This window comes from Megalopta genalis, chromosome 15 (assembly GCF_051020955.1).
Source record: "Megalopta genalis isolate 19385.01 chromosome 15, iyMegGena1_principal, whole genome shotgun sequence".
NCBI lineage: Eukaryota > Metazoa > Arthropoda > Insecta > Hymenoptera > Halictidae > Megalopta > Megalopta genalis.
In genome coordinates, this window is record NC_135027.1 from 5,721,775 (window position 1) to 5,747,413 (window position 25,639).

Here is a 25,639-nt window from a genome sequence, read left to right on the forward strand (position 1 = left end):
TGCGTGCGCTTTATCGGAAACGAGGGCTCGATCCGCCCGTATTTACCGCGGACAGGCTCGTTTATTTGCGCCCCGGTTGCATAATCGACACCGTGGCCGCCACCCGCGTGAAAAACGTGCAAATCGCGCAATGGGAACACGCGGGATCCGTGTGTCGACTATCAAAGCTCGAAACTGCAAACACGTGGGCCGAGGCGCGAGGTAAACGCGCGACACCGAGCGTTGTTGCAATTACCGCGTATTCCTCGTAACGCGTCGTGTCTCCCTTTATTTCTTCTCGCGATGCTCGTCGAAGTCTCGTTACGAAAACAACGTACTTTCCGATGTTTCGAAAGTGTCTGTTTCGGCCTGGAAACGACACAACGTCTATGGCAACGGGAATACAGTAAAAATTCTCCCTAACTGATCGCTCAGATTGTGCACAAAAAATGGTTCTACTATAAAAACTATAAATAAAAAAAGCTATAATATATAACAATATTATAATATATAAAATATAATGTATAAAACTATAAATAAAAACTATGAAACTATAAAAACGAGTCGCTAGGCTCGAATAATCGTATCTCCTCTTCCCAAATTTGTTCCATTTTTGTGTACAATCTGAGCGTCAATTAGGGAGAATTTACCATATTTGTTTTTTTTTTTATTTAATAACAAATCTGCAGCTGACCCCTACTGATTAACAGATTTGATGTGATCTGGTACGTCGTGCGCGAAGGAACATCGAATGACGTCGCTTCAGTATTTCGTATACGACGATTAATAATTAGCAATTAACACTATTCCTACCGACACTTCACGTATACCTATTCCTACCGCGACCGGTCAAATGACCGGTCTTTCACAACTTATATTTTCAATATTGAATGCAGACCAATAGCCAGTTTACCAGTATAAAAATATATTTTCTTTTATTCAAGAGTACATAATCTACATTTCATTCTTTTTCGTCGCATTTTTTACAAATGGGCTTCTCAACTGTACATTTTCCGCATACGTACTTTTTACATTTTAGACAGATTTTGTTCGTCTTATTATCTTTACAATACCTTATCTGACATGTTTTCCGTTCACGGGAACCTGTACTTGTACTTGCGATGGGTATTGGTTGATTTTCTTTGCCGAGCTCTCGTTGATATTCGATGGCAAGTTCTTCTGCCAATTGGAATAGAAATTCCTGTCTTGTAATTTCTCCTCCCGCAGTTTCTTTATATAACACCCATGCATTTATCCCGGCTAAATCCAAGATATTAAAAAATACTTGCAAAGGCCATCTCCGAAATTTAGATTTTACCGAATAATTTCTGGCCATTTGATCGGTCGCATCTACGCCAAATTTGGTGCTATTATACAATTGAATTGTTTCCGGTGATCGGGTGTCATTTACTTCAACTTGTACGGAGTTGTGCATTGAACTGAGAACTAGAACTTTCTTTCTTGGTTTGGCTTTGTAAATTGTCAACATAAAATTATTTGAGCGATAGAGTTTGGTTGAGAAAAGTGCCATGTCGTCGTTTTTCAGTTTTGCCAGTCTTGGTAGCTCTTTTCTATTTGCTCTGATTGTCCCAATAATCGTAGTTTTTTTTTTGCTAAAAGTTTTGTTGCTAAAGGTAGGCTTGTAAAAAGTTGTCTGTGGTTATATTTCTTCCACATCCTACATACGATTCTGCTAATTTCATAGTGACGAACTCTCCAAGAGGAACTGATGGTTATGTCAAGGTTATGCCAAATATGGAAAGCCGTTTACGTACATCGGATGCTAACCAAAATTTTATACCAAATTTGTCCGGTTTATTGGGCATGTATTGAGTGAATCTACACCTTGCTTTCGTTGGAAACAATTGTTCGTCAATAGTAATATATGGTCCTGGTTTATAACAATTTTGACTGTTGTCAATAAACTTGTACCAAACTTCGGAAATCATAGCGAATTTATCGGTTTGTAACCGTTGGCTTCGTTGATTTCTGTCGTCAAATCGAATAAATCTCATAATCTCCGTAAAGTCATGTCTACTCATAGTATTTGAGAAAAAAGGCGGGCCCCACTTTTTATTCCATAGAAGTGCTATATCCATATTCTTAGCCTCATATGCGCCGCGTGCATACATAATTGCAAAAATGCATATAACTTTGCAGTAGACAGTTCCCATTTATATCCCAACACTCTAAATGCCTCTGCCTCTGTGCACTTTCTTATAACTATTACAAAAATGTATAAATCGTACTACCGGTCAAATGACCGGTCGTGGTAGGTAAGACAGACTACAAATATTTCTCAGAAAATAAACAATAAAAAAATAAGTGAATATTGAAAAATGTATCATACATATATATGAGGAAAAGTCGTAAAGTTTAAAGGCGATTCACTTACGTTGAATGTAAGAAATTCCAATTGAAAATTTAAAAACGGTCATTTGACCGGTCCCGGTAGGAATAGTGTTAACGATTAGAAAGATATAATGGTCTTGTTGTTTTAAATCTTCCGATTTCCCTGCATTGTCGATAAGACAACTAACTCGTCGGGATGACTGACTAGCTTTTATTTACGAGATGTGGTAAATAGTTGTATCAGTTTGTGTACATATTTCATTCGGAGACCATTATGTAATGCATCATTGCTAACGGACTGATGTTATTTTTCTAAGAGCCTTATTTCGTAGTCTCTGTAGCAGTAAACTTCATTGATTTCCTTACGGATTACAAGTTGCGCAGTCCTTTGTAAGACATCGGCGTTTGATTGTTTGACCCAACGTCGCAGTTGAATCCCGTGTGAGCAAATCGGGATAATAACGGCCTTATACAATAGAAGTTTATATCGTAATGTTAACGGAGACTTCCGTCCGAGGATCCAGTAGAGCTTTCTAATTTTTCGGTCTGCCAGCAGGGTTATTCGCGAGAAGACTTTCGAGTTAGAGGTTGGCCGAGCGCGGCCGCGAGCGGTCCGACAATTAAGCCTGCCGCTAAATGCAACAAAGGGCAAATTTCTCGAGTTCAACTCGAGCCACTTGGCTCCGGGATTCGCGTCCGTAATCGCGGCTCAAGGGAACCGTACGCCGCGCCGCCCGCGTTTCTTGGGCACGCGGTTTCGCGAGTCGATAAACCCCACGACCTATCGATCCGGAAGCCGTCTCCTTCCGTTTCCGTCGCCCTCGCGTCCCCGGTCGGCTTCTATCTCGCCGAAGATAGACGAACGAGGCATCTTCGCGAGGAAAAGCCGGTGGAAACTCTTCGAGTCTCGGGCTTATTCTCACCTGCGCCTCGTAACGTCAGCTGCGGACAACGGAGTCAGCCCTTCCCACCGGCCAGTCCAACTCTAATCGTCGGCCCAGCTGCTTTAACCGTCGATATTTTAATAGCAACCGCGACCCACCTGTTATTCCTCGGCCTTGCACTCGGTGCGCAGGATCACCGACCCTGTCGCCGATGCGCGCGATAAATCGTCAGTTGCAAATGGCATGCCTCCCCTCTTTCTGTTTCGCTGTTTATCCGAGAATCGAGGAACACGGGGAACCCTCTGCCGGAAAAGGTATTCCTTTTTTCTAACGCGGCCGGCAACTGCAGAATAAACGCAATGGTGCAATGAAATTCGGAAGAGTCGAAAATTGACGACGCATAACAAAGTTAACCCTCTTTCACTCGAGTGGCGACTACTAAGGCGCCGTTAAAAATTGTTGTATCATTTTAAAGCTAACAAATTTGTTTATATCTAAGAAAAACTGTTAAATGTGTAGCTGTCGCATCGGTCAGAAAATTCAATGTCACATGCATAAAATGCACTTGGTTGTATAAAATGGATATACTACTTAATCAGAAAAACTATTTTCGATTTCGAGTTCAAATGGCTACGACTGCAAAGGGTTAATTGTTATTCGAAACGGTGTTTAACGTTGGTCTGCGATTGTTCGCGGTGCCGGCGAGAAAATCAAGCATGTCGGTGATTTTATTAGCATTCGTACAGATCCTCGCGATTGGATCGTTGAATCTTGCATCGGTTTTATAAAAATCGGGCTTTGAATGCAGGATGATGGCGGAACCAGGTAGCTTCGACCCTGCCGCTTCGAACATATTCAAAGACGAGAATTTCGCCCGGCTACGTAAAGGCTCGGTTTGCCGGGTGGAGGGTTAAAATGCCATCGCGACCAGCGGAATGTACGCGGCGTCTACCTGTTGGGTCGAAGGTACGCGTGACGGTAAGCCGCGATTTTTACTGTCTCTCGTCTGGACAGTGAACTTGACGCGATTACAGCGCATTTCCAAGCCGTACACGAGAACGTTCCGCGGCGGTAAAAATAAATTTCTCCGCGCTCTTATCTGCCTATAAAATTGGAGATTTGCATAAATACTGGCCGGCACTCGATCGTGACTCTTAAGTGCTCGAACTCGGCCGTTATCGGCACGTATTAATACCGACTGCCTATTGTATTTAGATCGTACGATCCGTGAAACGATGCGATGCCGCGTGTAAATCGTGCGTTTCTTAATGGCCGAAGATTTCGCGATTGCCACGAGATTCGAACGGAAGCTTGGCCCCCAACGGGCTCGGCTCGAACGATAATCGTAACGCGCGATTGAAATTGAAATTCCGTTAATGTTGGCCATCGATTTTTTACACACCTCGCGCCGAGCCGTTCGAGGCGGCTCCGTAAACAATGGCGTCATTACCACCTGCCACGTCGGCGGAAGAAAATTGTTCCCGAGTCGATATCAAGCGATACGCGTACCCAAGCAATACTAAAAGCGACGACGACCTTTCGGGCGACATGTTTATTTTTCATTAGCATTCATTATTTCTGTTGCTGTTTTATTGTCATTTCATTCATATTCAGTATCGTTATCATTGTGATTTCTACTTTCCCCTTTTCTCTGTTTTTCCTTCTTTCTATTGTTTGTAAATCTTCTTGAACTTTCTGTAACGAAGGGGTTTACCCCGTTTATAACGAAATATACAAACAATATACAAATAATAGAAAGATAGAAAAGAAAGAAATAGGAAATTACGAAACATAATGATAATGATACTGAATATAAATCAAATGGCAATGAAAGAGCAACAAAAATAATTGATATAATAATATAATAATAATATTAATATAATGGTATTTATATATATATAGAAAAATAATAAAAAAGTAATATTAATATAATAATAATATTAATATAATGATATTTATTCATATATATATATATATCATTATATTAATTTATTATATTAAATTATTATTATTATATTAATTATATTAATATTCTTATTATATTAATATTACTTTTTTATCATTTTTCTGCGCGACGGAATGTCCCAAGAGAGGGATATTTTTGCTCGACGAATACCGTGACTTTCACGATCCGATAAGTCGAAGTTGTTACTCGGACAAATAACTGCATCGGTTTTCCGGGAATGAATCCGCGAGCCTCGAAGGCGAATTATTCGGAGATGGATACCCGCGTCGGTGCGGACAACGTCCACGCGCGCTTCGATATCGAACCGAAAATTAAATGCACGCGGATGCGCCGAAATCCTTGAGAAGATTCGACGGAAGAGGCGAGAGCTATTTCCGGTGTGACGAGGGTGCCGATGCTGGGCGAAATTGAACCGGCTCGTATCGTTGCACCGCTCTCCGCGCTATCAACGAACTAATTGTAAGGGAATTAGCCCGGTGCCAATTACCGTGCAAGCTGCTGACCCAAATAACGCGGGGGTTCTATGCAGACACGTGTCACGTAGCCCGCGACGTGCATTAAATTAGCAAAAAGGAAAGTGCCGCCCGCATTTTCGTGCTCTCGGCCGAAAGGGTTCGGCGCAGCTGCGATCCTGAAAAGGGCTGCCGAAAACACAGTCCTCGACGACGTTCGTTTTGTTCGCGCCGCGCTGGTGCCGGATCGATGCTTTCGGGTACGCGATTACATCTTTTTTTCCCCGGCGACAAACCTGCATTCCTACCAGCCGAGAAACCCTTCGCGGGCACTTCGTTTCACGAACAAATTCGAGGCGGACAAGGCAATCACCGAAACCCTCCTAATTTCGTGTGCACCAGCATGCGGGAAGCGGAGTACAGGAATAGAATAGAAAGTCCGAAGGAAAACGCATAAGAGACACGAGTTGCAAGGGCGTGGCGTGGCATAGCATGGCGTGGCATAGCTGCCACGGAGTCGGGCCCGCGATACTCTCTCTGAACGTTCCGCAAATTACTTCGTCGGGAACTTGCTGTATCTTTCTTGGAACAGTTTAATGGTCCTTCCGGCGGATCGATCCGGTCGCTGCGGAACACGTTCCTGCGAGCGAATTCACCGTTGCACGAGCGTTTCAAGAGAGAACCGAAGAAAGATTCTCTTTAAGATCCGTGCCGGCCGAAGTTCGGGCAACTTTCGTCGGAAGACTTTCGTCTTCGATCGAGGAACAAAACGGTTCCCAGGCCGGCGTTCCGTGCTGCAGGTTCCGCTATCCTGCCGGCAGATCAGCGGACGACGTCTTTTCCACGCGGAACAATGAGAGGTAATCCGGTATGCGGGACAGCGGAAAAGTCGAGAGAAAATCGAGGGAAACTAGCGGCGTTCAAAGAAGCAGATACTACTGCCGTTGGAAACCGGCCGGCTGCGAACAATGCTGAAATTCTACTTGTACACGATTTGTAAAGTGCTCGTTTAACGGAGTCCTTCCCTTCCGGCCGTCCTGGCTTCTGGTACCGTTCCAAACTTTTTCGCCATTTCGATTCTCTGATCGCAGCTTTCCTAATGATCGAGGAGCGGTGCATGCGACGTTCGAAGTAGAGACGGTGAGTCATGGTCAGACGAGCCTAAACTCCTGCTCGACGGAACCGAGAATCTACGCCAAGCGTTGCGACACCGATCTGGTTATTCTTCTGGTACAACCTTTAGCTCGGGTGTACGCGATAAGGGTTGCAAGAGCATCGATTAAAACTGCGAGAAGTTTGATTCTTTGGTTAGCTTAGTCAGCAGCGTTTAACCCTCGGATGGCGGACGCCGGGTCCATTTGGTCCTAGAGCATTACAAACGTTCCAATCTAAATTCTAATTTTGTGGCAGTCGTGTGTAGTTATTAACACGTTCCGTGCCGAGCTATTTTTACGCGTCTCTTCGCATTGGCCATTTGATATTTTGCTAAAACTTGATATATTATATGCAATTATTAATTATCGTATATGCGTATATATAACAATTACGACCTATTCTTCTGGTGGAAATTAATCCTTCAATTCTAAATTGACGGGTCGGTAATTTTTTCATTTGCGATTATTCGTATCGTGAAGATTCATTTATGAGTTATTTATTCAGTTTATATGTTACTTACGGCAAATGTTACAATAACGCTTGTTAAAAATCAGGATAAATGTCTTATTGTTACTTTTATAAACTAATGTAAAACAGCTGCTTTTTTGTGCTCCGTAAATCATAGTGTTAAATAAACATGTAAGCATGTACCATCGGCGATACACCTGGCACGGAACGTGTTAACTATTAATGTTGAAACGAATCAGAGGATTAACTTTGATCTCGACAAAGAGGTTTTGATAATATACAAATGAATATTAATCGTAACGATTTGAATAGACCTAACCGTAGCTGCTATAAGTGCTCAAAAATGTGTCCGTCGTACACAGTTCCCGGGTTTATTAACAAATCTCGACGCATTTTACCAACGTTAATACCTTGCGAATCTTGTCCTGTTCCGTAGCTCGTTCACGTTTAGAATACTGTTCCGTCGTTCGGGCACCTTATCAACATTATCTTCGCTCCAAACTCGAAAACGTATAATAGTAATTTCTCTTTACGGCATCCCCTAAGTTGAATTTTAACGGGGTCCGTCATGATCATGATCATTCGCCTCTATTGCCTCGTCTTGAACTAATTTCTCTCTCGAGCGTCGTACAATACTTTTCGACTTTCTTTTTGTAATCCGCGCAACACCGATTTCCGAGATCAGCAGCTTCACGCGCACTTAACTTGTCCTATGTCGCCGTTTGATCATGTTTATACGATGATGCAATCTCGCCCCAACCTGCCATCTCTTGGGAAACGTAGACTTATGTATGAATTATTGTTTACGTTTAAGGCGCTAAATGGCTGATTTTCCAGTGCGGACATCTTATCCCATTTCGGCTCAAATACCTTCTAGCTTGCCCTGTGACATCATTCTTTAACACTAGATTTACGGAATCCGTCAAAATGACGGGCCACTAATTCTTTAATTTACGATTATTCATATCGTAAAGATACATTTACAAGTTGTTTATTCAATTTATATGTTACTCACGGCAAATGTTACAATAACGCTTGTTAAAAATCAGAATAAATATCTTATTGTTACTTTTATAAACCAATATAAAGCAGCTGCTTTTTGTGCTCCGTAAATCTAGTGTTAATAAGACAAGAGTTTCATAAAGCTAATTATGGCCAATTCGATTGGTCTAGCGTCGGCTACGAATTCGCGCATATCCAATGACGACGCGATTTCGGCGTCGTTTCTCTCGGTCTCGTCGGCTCCCGGAAAAATCCGCGACGCGAGAGTAGAAGAGGAAAATCAAGAGAGAGAGAGAGAGAGAGAGCGCGTGTTGTCCCTGGAAAACCTACAAAAACGCACGCCCAGCGGTCATACGGAATCATCGGGATGGCCTACTGGTACGCTTTTGCGATCCCTTTAACATTGAGTGTTGACCCACTAATCCAGAAGAGGACGTTTATGTCTGTCGGCCTCGGGGCGCGCTCGCTCGCTCCCCTCCCCCCGCCCTCCCTCGTTATTTTTTAATACGGTGCACGTTGGTTGCGCGAAACCACCCCCCCCGTGCACCGCCGCGTTCTCCTTTATTAAAAAAAACGGCGAATATTGGCGAAACGTCCAGCCATCCCGGTGCTCGGCTCGTCCTTCCGTGACGCAGTTCCCTTTCCTTCGATCTTTCCGGCGATCTCGATCTCGGAGGGGAATCGCGCCGCCGGACAGCGATATCGATCTCACGCCGGTTAAATCCGGCACACGAGACATGTATTGCCCCGCATGCGTCGCGATCCGGTATTCTCGGTTTAATAAACGGGAATTACTGGCGAGCCGCTGCCGACGCCACTGGGCGGCGCGACTCTAGGAAAAAGATCGCGTCCCCCGCGTGTCAGCCTTCGTCTCCTCGGGGCTGACCCTTTTCCAAGGTCGGGGTACGTGTGCGGGTGACACGCGCGCCGGGAATAATGATACCGGCGCGGCGTCTGGCAACCTGTTCAACTCGTAGTAATCAAGACAACCGAGTATGCGACCCGTCGCTAAAAACCTGGCCAGCCTCTGCTTTAGACACGCTTCCCCTCAAGATAATGTCTGGTAACTCGAAACTGCGACTAAACGCGCACCGACTATCGCTAAGTCCAGTAGAAAGTTCTTCCCGCGATTACTTGCCCGGCTTTTAGAACGATCGAACGCTTACTTTCGAGCATAAGAAAAAATTAATCGACTGACACACGGCGGCCCAGGAAAGTGCTCGTACACCTTTCGAAACGCAATAACTTCCTTAAAACTGGACTGTTTTGTCCGTACGTTCGGTTAGTCGCCTAACGTACATGCGCGACCGAACTATTGTACGCTCGATTCGCGCTTCCTACGGCAAACTAATGACGTGGAAGGGTCTCTAGTAGTCTTAGAGAACTTTATTTTTTGTGTTGCACTCTCTGCGAGCGCTGGTGGAAGAATGCTCTTCCAACGCTGGAAAGTCGTGGAAGAGCACCCGTGGATGGAGGTAGATTGTTTATTATTGGTCGAGGCACGAATCACCCCTTGGAGGGGGGTGTCTGCCTTGACCCTTGTTGGGGCCTGAGAGAGTTTCCCCAATGGTGGGACCTTTTTATGGCCCTTGTCTCTGGACGCAACATGGACTAGGTGACTTGAATGTTTTCTTTTTTTTAGATGATAGAGGGACGCTAAACGTCTGCTAGACGTTTTTAAAATTTTGCTATTGCTTGGAATGAAGAAACAAAGTATATGACTCTTGTTCTCGAAATTTTGTATAGGAGCTTATAACGAATACTTAAAAAATGTCTTCCGCAGATCTCGGTAACTTATACGCGTGCTGAAAATTTGATCGAATTCGGTTACAGGCGTTGAAAGATTTAAAAAACTACAGACTTCTTAAAGTTAAATAAATAAAATTTCTGTTATAGGCTCAGATGAAGAAGATAAGAGACGAGAGTTTTTTTATTTTTCTTTCTCGTTCCAAGTAACGGTAAAATTTGGAAAAGACATTTTGATCATCGTCTAGATCATCATCTAAAAAGAATTCAAGTCACTTAGTCCACTTTTGAAAAAGTGATTGCTTTTTAAAAGATGCACGAACACTTTCGTGGACCACTGTATATACGCATTAATTGGCGGCGGCTTCAAATTACCCGTGATTAACAGTGCATAATATAGTCACAAAAAAACAAGTATATAATTTTATTATAGAAAGATTCACAATTTTTGATATAACGATAATGTTTACCCCCATTCAATATATGTACGAATCATGGTATTTCACCCCTACTTACCCTGTTTTTTAGAACAATCAAGCGCTACAAGTAACCTTGCATATTTTTCTACAATATCGCGTTATCGTCGCAATCTTTTTACGGCTAGCTTTTTGCGTTATCAGCTGGTCGCGGAACGCGGACATACCGGTTATTCTTTCGACTCGTTGAAACGAGTGTCCAGCGACGGTTAATTGATGCCCGCTTGACCGTGAGCGAGGTCGTAATAGTAATTACGGCGGATCGCAATTAGCAGTCGTAGGAAGCGAGTCCGGATCTAGTTAACAGTTACGTTTCGATGGCGATTATTAACGCGTAATCGGATTACGTTCCGTGCACGTGCGGGGCACGCATTACGGCGAAGAAGAGGAGACGAAAGGAAACGATACCCGGAGAGCAGAAACGTTGATCGGACTCTTGACGGGATCAAACTCTCTCGTCACGGGCAATAATTAAAGTAGCTCCGGCGAAAGGTTAAACCGCGTGCATGCGCGATTATTGATCGTGACGGGTTCTCGCCGCCGATGAGAAAACCGGGAATTCGTTTTACGTCACGGTCGAACGATTGTGCAGGGCCGTAGGTTCGAGTGTCTATTGTGTCGACGGTCGCTTTGATCCCGGTTTCGCGTCGTGTCGTCGAAGGTAGAAACATACTAATGTCACCGTGCACGTGAAGTCGTGCGACATTCGACGACGAGTCCGAGCCCGCGTATTTTTATTGCTTCAAATCTGTTTGAAACCGATCAGGATCGCGTCGCACAATTTCATGTGATCTCGCGTGGTCGTGACACCGATCCGTTTGAAATAATGGAAAATATGCAGGCCCACGTTATTTGAACGTCGCATGATTTCACGTGACGCGACATTAACATGTTTCTACCTCGTAGCACAGCGATTTCTTCCTAATTCGCGGTCGCAAAAATCGACGGTTTGAGAAGAGGAGATACGATTAGTCGAGCGTTGCGGCTCGTTTTTTATAGTTACCGATTGTCAACAGCTATCAAAACGAGACGCAGGGCTCGAATATTAACACGTTCCGTGCCACGTGTACCATCGATGGTACACGCTTGCATGTTTACTTAGTGAACTGAACAAATTGTTTACAAGAAATTTAGAACCGGAGAATCAATTTCCACCGCAAGAATGGGCGTTGATAAGTTTTTGTTACGTTGTTATGTGTACGAGAATTAATAATTGCACGTAATACATCAAGTTTTAGTAAAATATCAAAGTGTGAAGATTCGAGTAAAAAAAGCTCGGCACGGAACGTGTTAACCCTTAGCGGACGAGAGGCGACTCTCGGTCGCCACGGCGTTTCGCGCGGCAGGACGAACGGCGAGTGAGAGGCGACAATCGGTGTTTATGTTAGATTTCGTTATCACCAACATTATCCGACCTACTGTTTTATGTGAAAGTCCCTGAAGTGGTGGCGCAAATTATTTTTCCGGGGACTGGAAATTTGTTTAATCAATTCGTGCATTCTCTACAAACATGTACAAAGACAAAGAAACGAACAGCCAGTTACACGTTTGAACTTTCGCAAAATTTTGCTCAACAAATTGAGAGGAGATTTTTGTCAATCACGAGATAGATCTTCAAGTTCGACATCCAACTCTGACGAAATTCGTCTAAACGGGAAACTGCATGTAATTGTTACTGGCACAAAGAAAGATTGTAAAGTTTGTTCCAGTCGAAACAAACCAGAGGGAAGACATGAGACGACCTGTTTCTGTGATACATGTCCAGATAAGCCAAGAATGCATCTTGGTCAATGTTTTATAAACTATCACACCGAACGAAACTACAAATCATAATTTTTGCAAAATTATATTCATAAAATTGTGAATATAGATAAACTAACGAAACATAACGTTTTTGTAAGATAATTTATATGTAAGATCATTTTATTGTACCGTATAAGACACTCGACATATTTGCAAAAATCGCCTCGTCCTGCTACCTGACTCGGCCGAAAAAGTTGTCGTCCGCTAAGGGTTAATAATATGAATTGTCCATTTTTGTGCGCAATCCGAGCGCGAATTAGGGAGAAATTACTGTAGCTGCTCGACGGCAAGAGGCCGCGAATTCTGCCGCGGAACGCAAACAGGGCGCGACGAATACGGTCGCGGGGAGAAAAATCTCATTAACCGATGAACGAGCTCTAAACGGCTTCCCGTAAGACCTCCGAACTGCGAAGCGTTTTCGGATCGGAACGCGACACGCTCGTATTACGGAGTTCCTCTTGTCGGTCTCCTCGCTCGTCACCCCGCTGTCGTCGCTCCCATTCTTCCCCGACGCGGGTTTTTAATCAAGACATAAAGGGGAGAGGGAGACACGCGTCCCCGACCTCGGGCGAGAAATGTCTTTTCCCTCCGGCAATTACTTAATCCGTAACTGGTTCTCTGCCGCATACGACAATGGCATCCGACAGAAATTTCATTTCTCGGATAGGCCGCGAATCCTCCCTTCATTGTTGCTGTCTTTGATTAGGTAAAACGCGAAACGGTTTTAGTAATTCCTAGGGAATTCTGTTTGCGCAACATTCGTTGCCGTAACAAGCTGTTCAGCGGCGTTCGTCCGGAAGGGCTAATTGTCACGCAATTAGGGGAGTTCTCGTCGCGTGCTCTCAAGGGCCGTCTCGCTCGATGCATCGACGATAATCGCGTCTGCTCGTTTCACCGTCGATCTTTTCGAGAATCGTATTTGAGACAAAGAGAGAACAACAGACTTTATCATGCGATGTAGTCCGATTTCAAGGTTATTTTAACCCGAGAAAGATAACCTACGTCGCAGAGGCGCCTGCGAAGACTGTTGATTTTTGTTAATTTTTCATAGAGGTCTAGTGATTTAAGTTTAAAATTACTTAAAATATAAAAAAATATAATATAAATGCATTTTATTTTTACAATAATGCCAAACCTTTAAAATGACTAGATTAACTTAAATAAATATCCATTGTTAGTATAAAATTGACGCCTTAGAAAAGCATGCGCCTCTGGAACGTATGGTTATCTTTTACGTACGTTGTCATATGGTTATCTTTCTAGGGTTAAGGATCGTAAGGGTACATTATTCCGTCTGTACGTTAGTTCGCGTTATGAGTATGCGTCTGCGATCTGATTCTTGGGAGAAACCACGCTTAAACGTCTCATCGAACAGGTGTAACGTAGGTTTCTCGGATATGTATCTTTTATAAGCTCGGTTATTACACGAGTAACTATAATAGCGATTACAAACCTATTCAACGCAAGCTTAAGTATAATCTCTCGAGTCCAGCGGCTGATCGCTTGTGTTTTTCTTCAAAATTATTAACGTTTATATTCGCAGGCGACGAGTGTTGGCTCACATTATGTTACTACATGCTCCAACGAGACACTTGAGACATTTTCCAATTTTCCAATTTTCCGACTCTACATACATATAAACATACTACATACCTCTCGACTAGACTTTTCTGACTCGATAAACAGAATTTGCAGTCTTGCCAACGACTACTCGACAAAAGTGGAACATTTTGGCCTGGAATTTCTGTCCTCAGAAACCGAGTCTACTTTGTATTACATTAACAGATCAATGGCCGCACGTCTACGAAGTCAAACGTCGCCAGGGACCGGCAATATTTATGTAAATTCATGAAATAATTCAACATACACATAAATCAAAAGAAGAATAACGACAATAACAACGCGTTTAATACGACAAATTAAATATTTTTCCTTTACGTGATAATTATTAAAGCAATCACCTACATAATTATTAAAGCATCGCGCACGCGTTGCGTGAGCGACCATTAAAGTGCTAATATCCATTCTACTTGCACGATGCGAATTCCGTAGTTCTATTACGTTTTTCTCGTTTCTTGTAAACTCTGCTTTTTATCGCAATTGATATATCGCCTTTCAACAGTGTGTATTAATGGATTTTTGACCGTATAATGAATAAATAAATAAATAAATGAATAAATACTGCCCGCATTTACAGAGCGATTCGTATCGAAGGCGAGGGGTGTCGAAGACTGTCTCGATTCGATCGTTACCGTCGCGTCCGCGTGGCCCAACCACCCCAAGCGGGCCGAGTACGTTGAACTCGAAGGAGACGCTGCGTGCTCTCGTACGTAAAAGGAATTTTCGGGCTTGAGGAGCAGCCGGAAAATCCTCTGGCCAGACGCCAGCGACTTCCAGCCAACAGCCACCGGTGTGCGGAGCACGCCGCGCGCCGGTCGCCGGTTCAACAGACTGCCGCCAGTCTCTAGCCACCCTCTTCTGCCTCGTTTTCGCGGATCCATAATCGCGGAGATCCGTGGACTGTCCTCGGAACACGTTGCCACCGAATTTCCCTTGTCCGACCGATCCACCTCTCGGTCATCCTTCATCCGGGAATAAAATCCCTCGCCCGTGTAATTTACGGGAAAGTCTCCCCTTTCCGCGAAACAATTAATCGATGTTGGCCAGCCTAGCTATGGCCGATACGATCCGAAGTGTTTCGACATTTTTAGTATCGATATATATTAATGTCCGGTGTTGGGATTATGGAATGAAAATGAATATGATTCTATAATTCTTTTCTTAAAAAGACTTTATTTTATTCCTTTATTGAGAGAAGGTATATGGGCGAAAACGATCGAGCGACCAAACTCTACTGAGAGTCCGGTAAGAAAAAAACGCTTCTTTTATGCCCTTCTTGGGTTCGTCTTATCCACCAATCAGAAACGTTTATTTGTCGCGTTTCACATTGTATACGTGACGCTAGAATCCCCAAACAGTCAGGGCACGATGTGTATCTAATGGTACCGGTGATGATGTATCGCGGTATCTATTATATACAGTTTACATCACCGTCGTTGCCCGCTGACGGAACCGACGAAAATGTAAACCGATATCTTAGTATCTTAGTACTAAGTAAACTATAGATTAATTTTTGTTCGAGGCTAAAATTTTAACATCCGGAATATCGATACACACGATTGACGGGAACGGAAAATATCGATGTTATTGATATCGATACGTGTCTCATCGAATTAATATTTATATACGAACTAGACATAAATGAAAATTATGCGCATTAAAAAGAAATGAATAAATAATACAATTATGAAATACACACTGGACGTAATTATAAAACATGGAATATGTTATTTATAACGTCGGTGGAAGAGTTTAGAGATACGGAGAGACACTCTTATTTAGCCGACGTTATTTCTAACTACCGTGTTTCGATATCATGAGCTGTGCGTATCGATAGCGGAATATATCGTTATATTGAACATCGATGCGAAATATCGATATTTGACTTGAAAAATATCGTCGTCACGGGGCCAGGCTGCGAGGGTATCATCTCCGGGCTGATAATTCGCAAATAAACGTCGCGTCTCATCGTTCTTTGCGAAAAGGATCGAAGCAGCCAAATAGAAATCTCGTTTCTCAGCAACCAAATAGAAATCTCGTTTCTCAGCGGCCGGATCGAACGTTTCCGAACCCCCGTCGGCTAAGTACACCCATTCCTCGTGGAAACGGGACAAAGAAGCTCGCGCGGAGCTGTGGCGTCGTGATTTCTGAGAGCCGAGGGGAGGATCGTTTAACGTGAGAATTTGATCCGTGCCGTCAGCAAATTGCATTCGGTGACCTCGAGCGCGTTTAAATTGCGAGATTAACCGGCAGTAGTGATTAGCGGTAAAGATTTAACCTTGCTCCATTCCTGAAGGAGCATTAATTCAGCTGCGTTCGTTTCAGAGCGCTAAGAACGGCTCCGGGATCCGATCGGCGCGCCCGAAAACCGTTCTCGTTCCGGCAAGGTGCGCAATTTCTCTGCTGCGCTACCGAATCGGAATCGTTCGGCGATCGAATTTGACAAAGGTCAGCGCCGAGCGTCGCTAATAGCGATCGTTGTTACTCCGATTGGACCGAGTTCGGCGCAACTGGTAGCCCTATTAACGAGGAATCAGCCGGTGAAAAACAAAGGTATTAACCGAGTCACCGGTCGGGCTCTGCCGCACGCGCGTCATCGTGCCGAGAACGGCCGGCTTTATCGCGGCACCCACGTCAACAGACCGGCCCGAAGTCGCGCGCGATCGCGAGCGCGAGCGCGAACGCGGCAAATATGTACGCAGTTACAGCCGATGGCAGCAATAGCCTGGTCGTCGGTTACACCAGCTTCACGGAACGTAATCCGATTACGACGTAATTTATGCGGACGATACGTGTGTCGTTTCACTGCCGACACGTGCGACGATCGCCAGATTACATACCGCCGTACCGCCATAACTCGCGGCGAGAACGCAGCGACGATGGTGGCCAGGCTCTCCTTTGTTATTCGCGAGCGTGTCACGTACCGTGCCACGAACACATCGGTCTCTCGCTGATCAAACAACGCGAATTCGAAACGCTTTCATTATCATCCTTTCTCGAGCACACGTCGATCCGTCGCGCGTCCCGAGCCCCCGTTCGCCCGATCACGAGACGCGAACCCGCTGTTTACCCACCGGGAGATAAAGCGGCAGCTAGCAGCTACTTTTCGTTGCAAGTGTAGCAGTTTGCAACATCGAGATACGAGTACCTACTCCCGTTCGAAAGCAATTTCGTTCTTGGATGCCTAATTTTCCTCAGGCACGCTGCGAAACGAGCGCAATCAACCCGGAAACATCTCTCTCCCGCGATGCTGCCGCGCCGCGTTGATCCCGGTCGTCTATGACGACAGCCAATCGGCGGCCGGGCAAATCGATGACCGCCGATAACCGAATTTCAATTTCCATCGATGACGAATGCCTCGATATTTTCGGCCGATCCCGGCGGATTAACCTGATCACCTGGTGCACGGTGCACACCGGTAATCCGGCTGGCATCGGATCGAGGCTATCGCTTATCCGAGGCCAGAGTTGGATCGGCCTCCGCTTACGTGCGCCGAAGCTGATCTCCGCCGGCGTTCTTTCGGACAAGGTCGTTATTTGCGATTCAAATCCTTCGCGACTGTTTATTCGGCGCATTCTTTGCCTTCCTCTTTAACGCCTGTGCACCTGACGACCACGCAACATGCGTCGCCGACGAGGATGCGATGGCACCGATCGCGTCGCGGCGGCACAATGCCCGCAAACACTTGTCGCTCGCAAATGAAACGGTAAATAGTCGAGGATGACGGGACTCGTGACTCATCGATCGATCCGACAGGCTCACCTCCCTTCGATCGGTAGCCCGTGGACACTGTCTTCGTGATAAGCGATAACCATCTGGAAATAACTGTGACGATCGTTGATTTTTTTCTGGGCGTATTCCATCGGCGAAGGGTGCGATTTCGATGATCGAATGGCTCACTATTTTTAGTGACGTGCAACGATCTATCGATGTTGGCTAAATTTGAGAAAATTTTTCTTTTTTAACACGTTGACTGCCGCGTCACCCGTATTCGGGTGACAGCAAAAGTTCTCATCAGGCCACGTCACCCGTAATTCGGGTGACGCTGATTTGACTACTTACAAAGGATTTCCGAAAATATTTCGACGAATATTCTACAGGAGTCAATGAGACTATCGAATTCTTATAAAAATGGTTTATTAAAAAAATTATTCGCAGTGTATAACATTAAAACATTCTCTGCAAAGTTGAGGTTGATCAGGACAGCTTGGACAAAAAGTTGTTTGTTTTTTCAGATATGCTCGTGCCTCTGATCGGTCCATTTCGTATCTTTTATTTGAACTGTAGCTTCCTCGGTATCATCAACATTCCTTTCTTCTTCCATGACCAATTCTCGTAAAACCTCGTCAATAGTATCTTCATAACATTCATTATCACTAAGATTATATTTATCAGTATCCAAATCAGAATCTGACGATGTAATTTTATTTATGCTTCTCCTTCCGGCCAATCCAATCTCTTTTCATTATTGAAAAAAAATAAGGGCAGAGATTTTAAGTTATATCATTCGGTACTCGGCAAAATTCCAACTGTTCATGCAGGAACAGAAACAGATATGAATTAACAGCGCACGCTTCCTATAGTGGTAAATACGCGTGGCAGTCAACGTGTTAATATTCTTAATCATTAACAGTTTTATTGATTATTCCATCTTCCTTTTTGAATTTTCGAATTATCAGATTTTACGAAATTGTCGTGATTTCTTTCCGGAGCTTTGCCAAGCAACGTCGATCGGGTTCGTTATATTTCGCTCGGGTGCACACGACTCTTTCGATCGGCACTAAGAGGGTTAAGCCGAGAGTGCTGCCAATCTGAAATTGACGGCAGTCGCGAACAGATCGATCCGACCGCGCGAAAAATTATGCAATTGAGGAAGCGTGCAATTGTGCGGCAGGGTAATGGAATTGAACCGCGTAAACGTCGGCGGGAGCGGGATCTTTGAACCCCTGCGTGAACGCTACCCTTCCACCATGCGTCAAGCGTCGGCTACCTGTTGCCACCTTTTCAGTCTTTCTCCCGGTCCTCCGACGATATTTATGCATTTGCGCGTCGAACAAGCGTCTCCCGGGGTGCACACCCGCGCACCCCGAATGCGAACACGAACGCGGACGCATTCACGCGCGTCAGCACGAGCATCGCTTTTCACGGCTACGATATCACGCTTGAAACAGATCAAAAGCCGTCGAGGTCTATCTTACCGGGTACAGGCTGTACAAAGATCGCGGCACCCTCTCGCGCCTTTCTGCCGACAAGTTATCGAAATTACTTTGTTGGTGGCCATCCACCGAGTTATGCTATTTTAGAGTCTTGCAATACTGATAACGATGATGGAGGAAAGGGTGTCCCTGAAAGTTATGTACAAATGGGCATTAGATGATTTTCCGTAAAGGAGTACGAAAAAATGCAGAATAATCTCTTTTCCATTTGGTCCTAGTTTTCGAGAAAATCGAGTTAGAAATTTTGCTTTGAGCTACAGTAAATTCTCCTTAATTGACGCTCAGCTTGGAATCAAAAATGGACAATTTGAGAAGGGGACAATCGCTTGACAATCGCTGACAATCGGTAACTATAGAAACGAGCCGCAAGGGTCGAACAGTTCGTACCTCCACTTCCCAAATTGTCCATTTTTGTTTCCAAGCTGAGCGTCGATTAGGGAAAACAATTTTTATCGCCTAACACAGAACAAAATATTTTACCGAGAATATTTTATTATTTTGATTACAGAATTGTCGTGTCATAGTCGCACGAGCGTATGTAAAAAGCGAATTTTCGAACTCGATTTTCTCGAAAACTAAACCACAAGAAAGTTATTCTACATTTTTTTCCACATTTCTTTTCACGAGGTATCACCCGGTGCCCGCTTGCGCACATCTTACAGGCACACCCTCTATACATACGCACAGAGAATTTCCCGATGCAGCAGTTTCGCTGGAGCGGGCTGTACATCTTTTTGCGGGTGCTCGAGGCCTCTCAAAGCAAAGAGGATTTTCGCGGAGGATCGTCGCGGACCGGTCCAACAGGTGGAAGCGTTCGAACCACGAGGGAAATCCTCCGATCGAAACGTGTTGTACCGGGGAGGGGTTGCGGTGTTGCAGGGGTGGTCCCATAATCCCTGTAAGAGGTGCGACAATCGCCTCCGGCGGACTGACCTCGCACGCGCTATCGTTTGATTGTTCCAGTGTCCTCGGATCGAAGGTGGAGGCTTTGGTCGGGAACGGTCACGAGGTTAACAGGTGGAGAATAATTGAAGTTCCCGAGATACCACCACGCGTCACGCAGGGGTGGTGGGTCTATGGGGGGCACCGCCCCAGCGGCCCCCCGGCTCCAGTCCAAACGGAAACTGCCGGAACGGTGCCATCCTGGCAAGGCCCAAGACCGCCCCGCTTCTGGTACCACCGTCCAAACGGATGAAGAGCCCCTCCAACATCATGAGGCAGTCCAGCCTCACCAAGCTTGGCTCTATGATCAATACCGCCGTGAACAAGAGAGTCGGTGAGTTCTATTTTCCTTTCTTTCTCTTCACTAGCTCTCGCTCTCTTTCTCTCTCACTCATTCTTTCTTTCTTTCTCTCTCTTGACCCCTTCTTGTTACCTTGCCGTTTTCTTCCGCTCGTCTCTTGACACGATTTTATTGGTCCTCGAACAACCAGCGGCAACGGTGAGCACACCCCTGACCGGTTCAAAGTGTTATTTACCGTCGCCTGCGTCCGGTACAAATTATTCATTTATTCAGCTCGATATTTCCAGGCTCGAAACAATTAGACTTTTATCTATTCGATAAAGCTAGTCATTCTTCTTTAGATCGTTGCATCATTCCAACCGAAAGTTTATTCTGACTACATAAATTTCATTTAATCCTCGTGAAAATATAATATCGTTATAATAATATATATATAACATCGTGAAAATATATTTATTTTTTATGTATATTTCATGTATACTTTTTTTACACTGTGGCAGCATTACGTAATATCATTATGTAACGTTTCTTGTATAAAATCATTTATGAAGAGTTATTTGATCGATACAACAAACTAAAGGAGAATAATTGAGGAATATAATAGCTAAACACGACGATATTGACGTACGATATTCACATTAGCGCGACTTTTGCAAACGAATCTATTAATAAATATTGTAATCGTAAACGAACGCAGTCCGAGGGTTAAACGAATGTTTTCGCAAGTGAGAAAGCGTTTACGGATGATTTATTTTTTCCCCGGTTTCGAACGAAGATTGCCCGATATCGTGCAAGCATCTCAGCTCGGGCTAAGATATTATTGGCCGCGAACAGCATTGCAAACAAATGGTTATCTACTCGGATAAGTCTCAAGGCTTTCGGCCTCCTAATCGGCCGTCCAAAAATCCTTGACTCTCAGGAATGGCAATGAAGTTCGAATTCGCGCGAAATTCTGCGGCGCCTGGAGAGAACTGCGCCGGATACGGGCGAGTCGAGCCGGTTGCCTGCTCGCCGGGGCAATCCGGCGCTCTCTGCTCTGACACGCTTACGCACGCATAAAATGCATATGCATCGGAGCTTTTACGACGCGCGTAACGAGCGTACATTAAACGTCGTTGAATAACAGGTCTCGGTCATTCGAATCCTGTGTCGTAAATTTTTTCTTCGAAGCGTCTCGGTCGAAAGTTCCTCGTACCGATCTCCGTCGATCGAAGAGCCTCTAGCGATGGGATCGAGCGAATGTACGGGACCGATGGTCGATTAAAATCTTTGATTTACTTATGTTCGCGTTACGATTCCTTTAAAATACGATATCAGGAACACGTTCGCACGAGTTTCCGATCGTAAGTGGCAAGCGAGCCTTGGCGAATTCTCGTGAAGGATTCCGCGTTGTTCTAGTCGTGTTGTTCTAGTAGCGACACGCGAGTCTCGAGGATATCGCTCCGCGCAAAGGGAGCCGGGGATTGTTGGCGCTTAGCCGCTTAGGCGACCAGTTGGTAAACTCGCGGGGTCCCGGTGTCACGTGTTGTCAACACGGTATGCTGTCGTTGTAGCGTTCGCTCGGCGAAAAACGGTTCCCGTGAATTGTGACCAAAATGAATTCGCGGAACCGTCTCAGGAGTCGAAGACCCGTCGTCGTCGACCTGAACAAAAGTATTCTCCACATCGACATACCCTTCGATCTCCGAATCCGGCACGAGGAGCGCGATGTCAGTGAGTAGCGAGCAGCGTGATGTCCAGTGATTAAGCGAGCAGCGTATGAAACAATCGTGCCCTACGCGCGACCGGGCGCACACAGTAAACGGCACACGGTCACGGTTATTCGAAAGGTTCGTTATCGATCGGCCGGTGTTCGACTGGCGTGCGGCTGCGTTTCCACGGGTCGGAGACACTTCTTGAGGGGCTTCAGCGATGCCGGGCCCGCGTACGATCCGATCGATTACGAGCCGGCAATCCGTGGCACGCGAATTCCGAATTCGAGACGCTTTCTCGCATTCGGACGCCGGAGTCGCCTCTATTATTCAGTGGTAACGATCCGGGAACCCGACGCGACTCGTCTCCGTAGAAAGAACACCTCCCTGCTAACGATCATCTGTCCGAGGAATTCAAACTCTTTTCCAACCGTCCGGTGGACTGTTGGGACCGTGCGTTTGTTATCGTTTCGAGATTCGGGAATCCGTCGCCACGCGTTCTGCGAGCCGATTCTTATTTATCGTCGGTGGAAGATCGATCTCTGACCCAGAGCTGCGAGTCCCTCGAAATTCCGCTCGGACCGGTTCTAAGCGACTTTTAGAAAGAGAAGAAAAGGGAGGCGAAGGAAGTTTCCGTCTGTCCGCCGTTTGTGTTGCACGGCGGTGGTTTGCTACCGAGTGGAACGGTCGGTTCTGCCTTTTTTCTCCCTGTTTTCATTGGTGCTTTTTGCAACGGCACAGTCGCGGCGCAAACATTACGCCGAGGCGAATACACATACGTTGCGCGGCGATCCGCGGCGGGTCTCTCGGTGTGCAGACTCGTTAGAGCGAACTGATTAACGAGCAGCCTCTAACGCGTTCGGCAACAACAGTTTTCGCGTCGTTCGAGCTGGTTTTCCGTGCACTCCCGTACCAGTTCGAGACGGTGTCCTCTATCGTGCGCGGTTCCGTGCCGCGCAACAACAATCGTTCCACTCTTCGCGTTCGTTTGTTTGATCTGCCGAGTTAATTGTCCGGTCGATCGAAACGACGGAAAGATCGTCCGTTTGTCGACGGGAGACGGTGGGACCGGCCCCAACCGTAGGAGCGATCAATTAATCAATTAGAGCGCGGACGTCGCAACTCGAAGAATCAATCGGAAGATCGGGCCACGTTCGAAGGCCCTCGGTTCCTCTCTCGTCGTGATCGGATTCGAAATCAGCTGTTTCGGCCGAACTACGCCCTAAAGTTCTCCGGCTAAAGTCCAAGGATTCTTCGATCTTTTCATTCCGCTCCGAGCCCCAGTACAAGATATTTCGTATTGTTTTGCCGCGACTTAATGACCGAAGATCGTTCGAGTAGCGTACTGGTGGTACACGAAATTGGTGTATCCGGTAAACGGTCAAGGACGATCGATGAGAGAGTAATCTTCGCCGGGGGGACGGCCGTAAGTTGATTCGAGGCATGTGTTCCCGTTAAATTGAAAATCGATGGTAACTTCTTTGCTGTATTCTTGCGGAACGTAATTGTTGCCGGAGGAAACGAGCATTAACTTTTCCCGAGCCGCGGGCATGCGTTCAGACGCGAATGGCACACCCTGCCGTTAATATCCAATCGAATCGCCTGTTTTCCGAATAGTACCGCCAAGTTTCCAACTTGTTTTAGCCGACGCGATAAAAGTACAGTTTGCAGTGTTAAAATAGCAGAATGCTCGCGGCCCGTTCGTCGAAGGTATTCAACGCCGAAAGGGTTGACGTTGAATGCGCACCGGACACCGGGTCCGTATCGAGAATGTATCGGCGAGATCTGTTTAAAGCGAAACAATGAGGCTTTTCTCTGTCGAACGCGTTCCAACTGTTCGAAGCGAGTCACGTATTCTCCGCTTTGACGACATATCGCGCGATCCCCGCTCGATCAAAGGTCGCAGGCAGAAATCGAAAAAGGATAACGAGCTCTGTTCGAAATCGGAGTCGGTTCAGCCTCGTCGAAAATGGATCGGTCATTGGCCGACTTTCGCTCGTCAAAGAGCCTTGCACGATTATCCAGGAATGTACCCCTGTTTTCCTCCCTGGAGGACCTGCACGAGAAATTGACGGAGCTGTTAGGTAACATTTGTTTCACTATATTCTGAACAGTGCGAGACCGAATATATAAGCACGCGTGGCTTGCTAAAATTCACGATTACGAGAACAGGATAGAAGTTTCCAATGTTCGCGTAAAACGAACCTTCTGCGTAGGCAACCGGTTACTCGGGCGCATTCATTTGCATTTCGGTTGCCTACGCAAGGGGTTCGGGTTCAACGAAGGGTCAAAGAAATAAGTTTCGGATCATTTGTAACATATAATCATGATTAAATGTATTAATCATACGATGATTACGATTGAATCTATAGCAATATTTTCTACAACAACGACGTTGAATATTTCTCGGGAAATATATGTATTATTTCTTATGACATACGTTCTTAATTTACATGGCTGTAAAAACAACTACGAATTACGAACTACTGCGATTACATTGACCAATGAATTACAGAAATCGTTAAGAGAACAATTAATAACCGTCCAACTTCGCCTTTCGAGTTAGCCGTCCGAATGCGAGTTTGAATTTGGCGGGCGAACAGGTTCGCCCTCGGTCGTGGCCGTTCGTGAAGTTTCGCCGGCGGTCGGCTTTCGCGTACAAGATGGCGGTTCCAGTGGAACCAGCGAAACCTAGCTGCGGTGTGACGTCACGCCATAGTAGTGTTGTGCGGTTATGCGTTCGTGAATTCCGCCATTGAAATCTCGACGTACGCGTTCTGTTCGATGGCGGGCTAGACCGATGAATATGTGACAGGCTAAAAAGAAGATTGATCACGGGGGAGTGTCCTGTTAAATCGTGAAGATTCTGCCTGGTCCGTGGTGGCCGGCGTGGGGCGCCGCGCGCGTGTGTGTCGTGTGTCTCTTCGGTGTCTCTCTGGTCTCGAGTGGTAGAACACGGTTGTATATTGGACCTCGCACCGGGAGTTGTAAGCTCGCGCGTGCGAATATCTCTCTGATCGCGTAGTGTCTGATGTGCGAGATGGCCGGTAAGTAAGTGTGATAAGGCGAGCGATAGTGTGTGTCTGGCTCTGTTCGGCATCCGTGCGCATTGCTACCCGCACGCGGAACGTGCGAAACGATACGGACCGTGAACCGAACCGAACCGAACCGTACCGTACTGTATCGTATCGAAACCCACGAACCCACGAACGTATAACGACACGAACGAAAAAGAACGGACGGTGCGTCGCTCCTGCTGGCCGCCTCGCTGTGCCGCGGCAACCTGAACCTTGACCCAGATACACTATATCCGCGGGTTCACGGGTATATCCGCAGCGCTCTCGGTACACACGCAACGGTTCTTCTTCGTCAATTCCGCATCCTCAAATATAATCACCCGTACCCACACTCTGGATACTTGCCGTGCGCGGGGCCAGATGCGCCCGTCGCCGGCCACGGCGACGGCGACAGCAACGGCGGCGGCGGTGGCGACGGCCTAGAAGCACGATGGATTGCGCCGGAACTTCAAGTAGGCTTGCATTTACCTTTTCTCCCGTTCTACAGGTCCCGTTTCGCACTTTTCCCC

General features: G+C 45.8%; 1 protein-coding gene across 5 annotated transcripts in view; it reads left to right on the top strand.

Moving 5' to 3' along the window:
- tws (protein phosphatase 2 regulatory subunit tws) overlaps positions 1-25,639 on the top strand; it is a 49,132-nt gene that overhangs the window by 15,073 nt on the left and 8,420 nt on the right. Inside the window, exon 2 of one of the 5 annotated variants that reach the window (XM_033468821.2) lies at positions 20,083-20,395. In XM_033468821.2, the coding sequence (XP_033324712.1) occupies positions 20,311-20,395 (85 nt within the window). In that variant the 5' untranslated portion in view covers positions 20,083-20,310. Of the gene's footprint in view, positions 1-20,082; positions 20,396-21,849; positions 22,076-22,937; positions 24,138-24,446; positions 25,583-25,639 lie in introns of those variants that run through there. The other 4 variants (XM_033468819.2, XM_033468820.2, XM_033468822.2 and 1 more) reach the window with 4 other exon arrangements.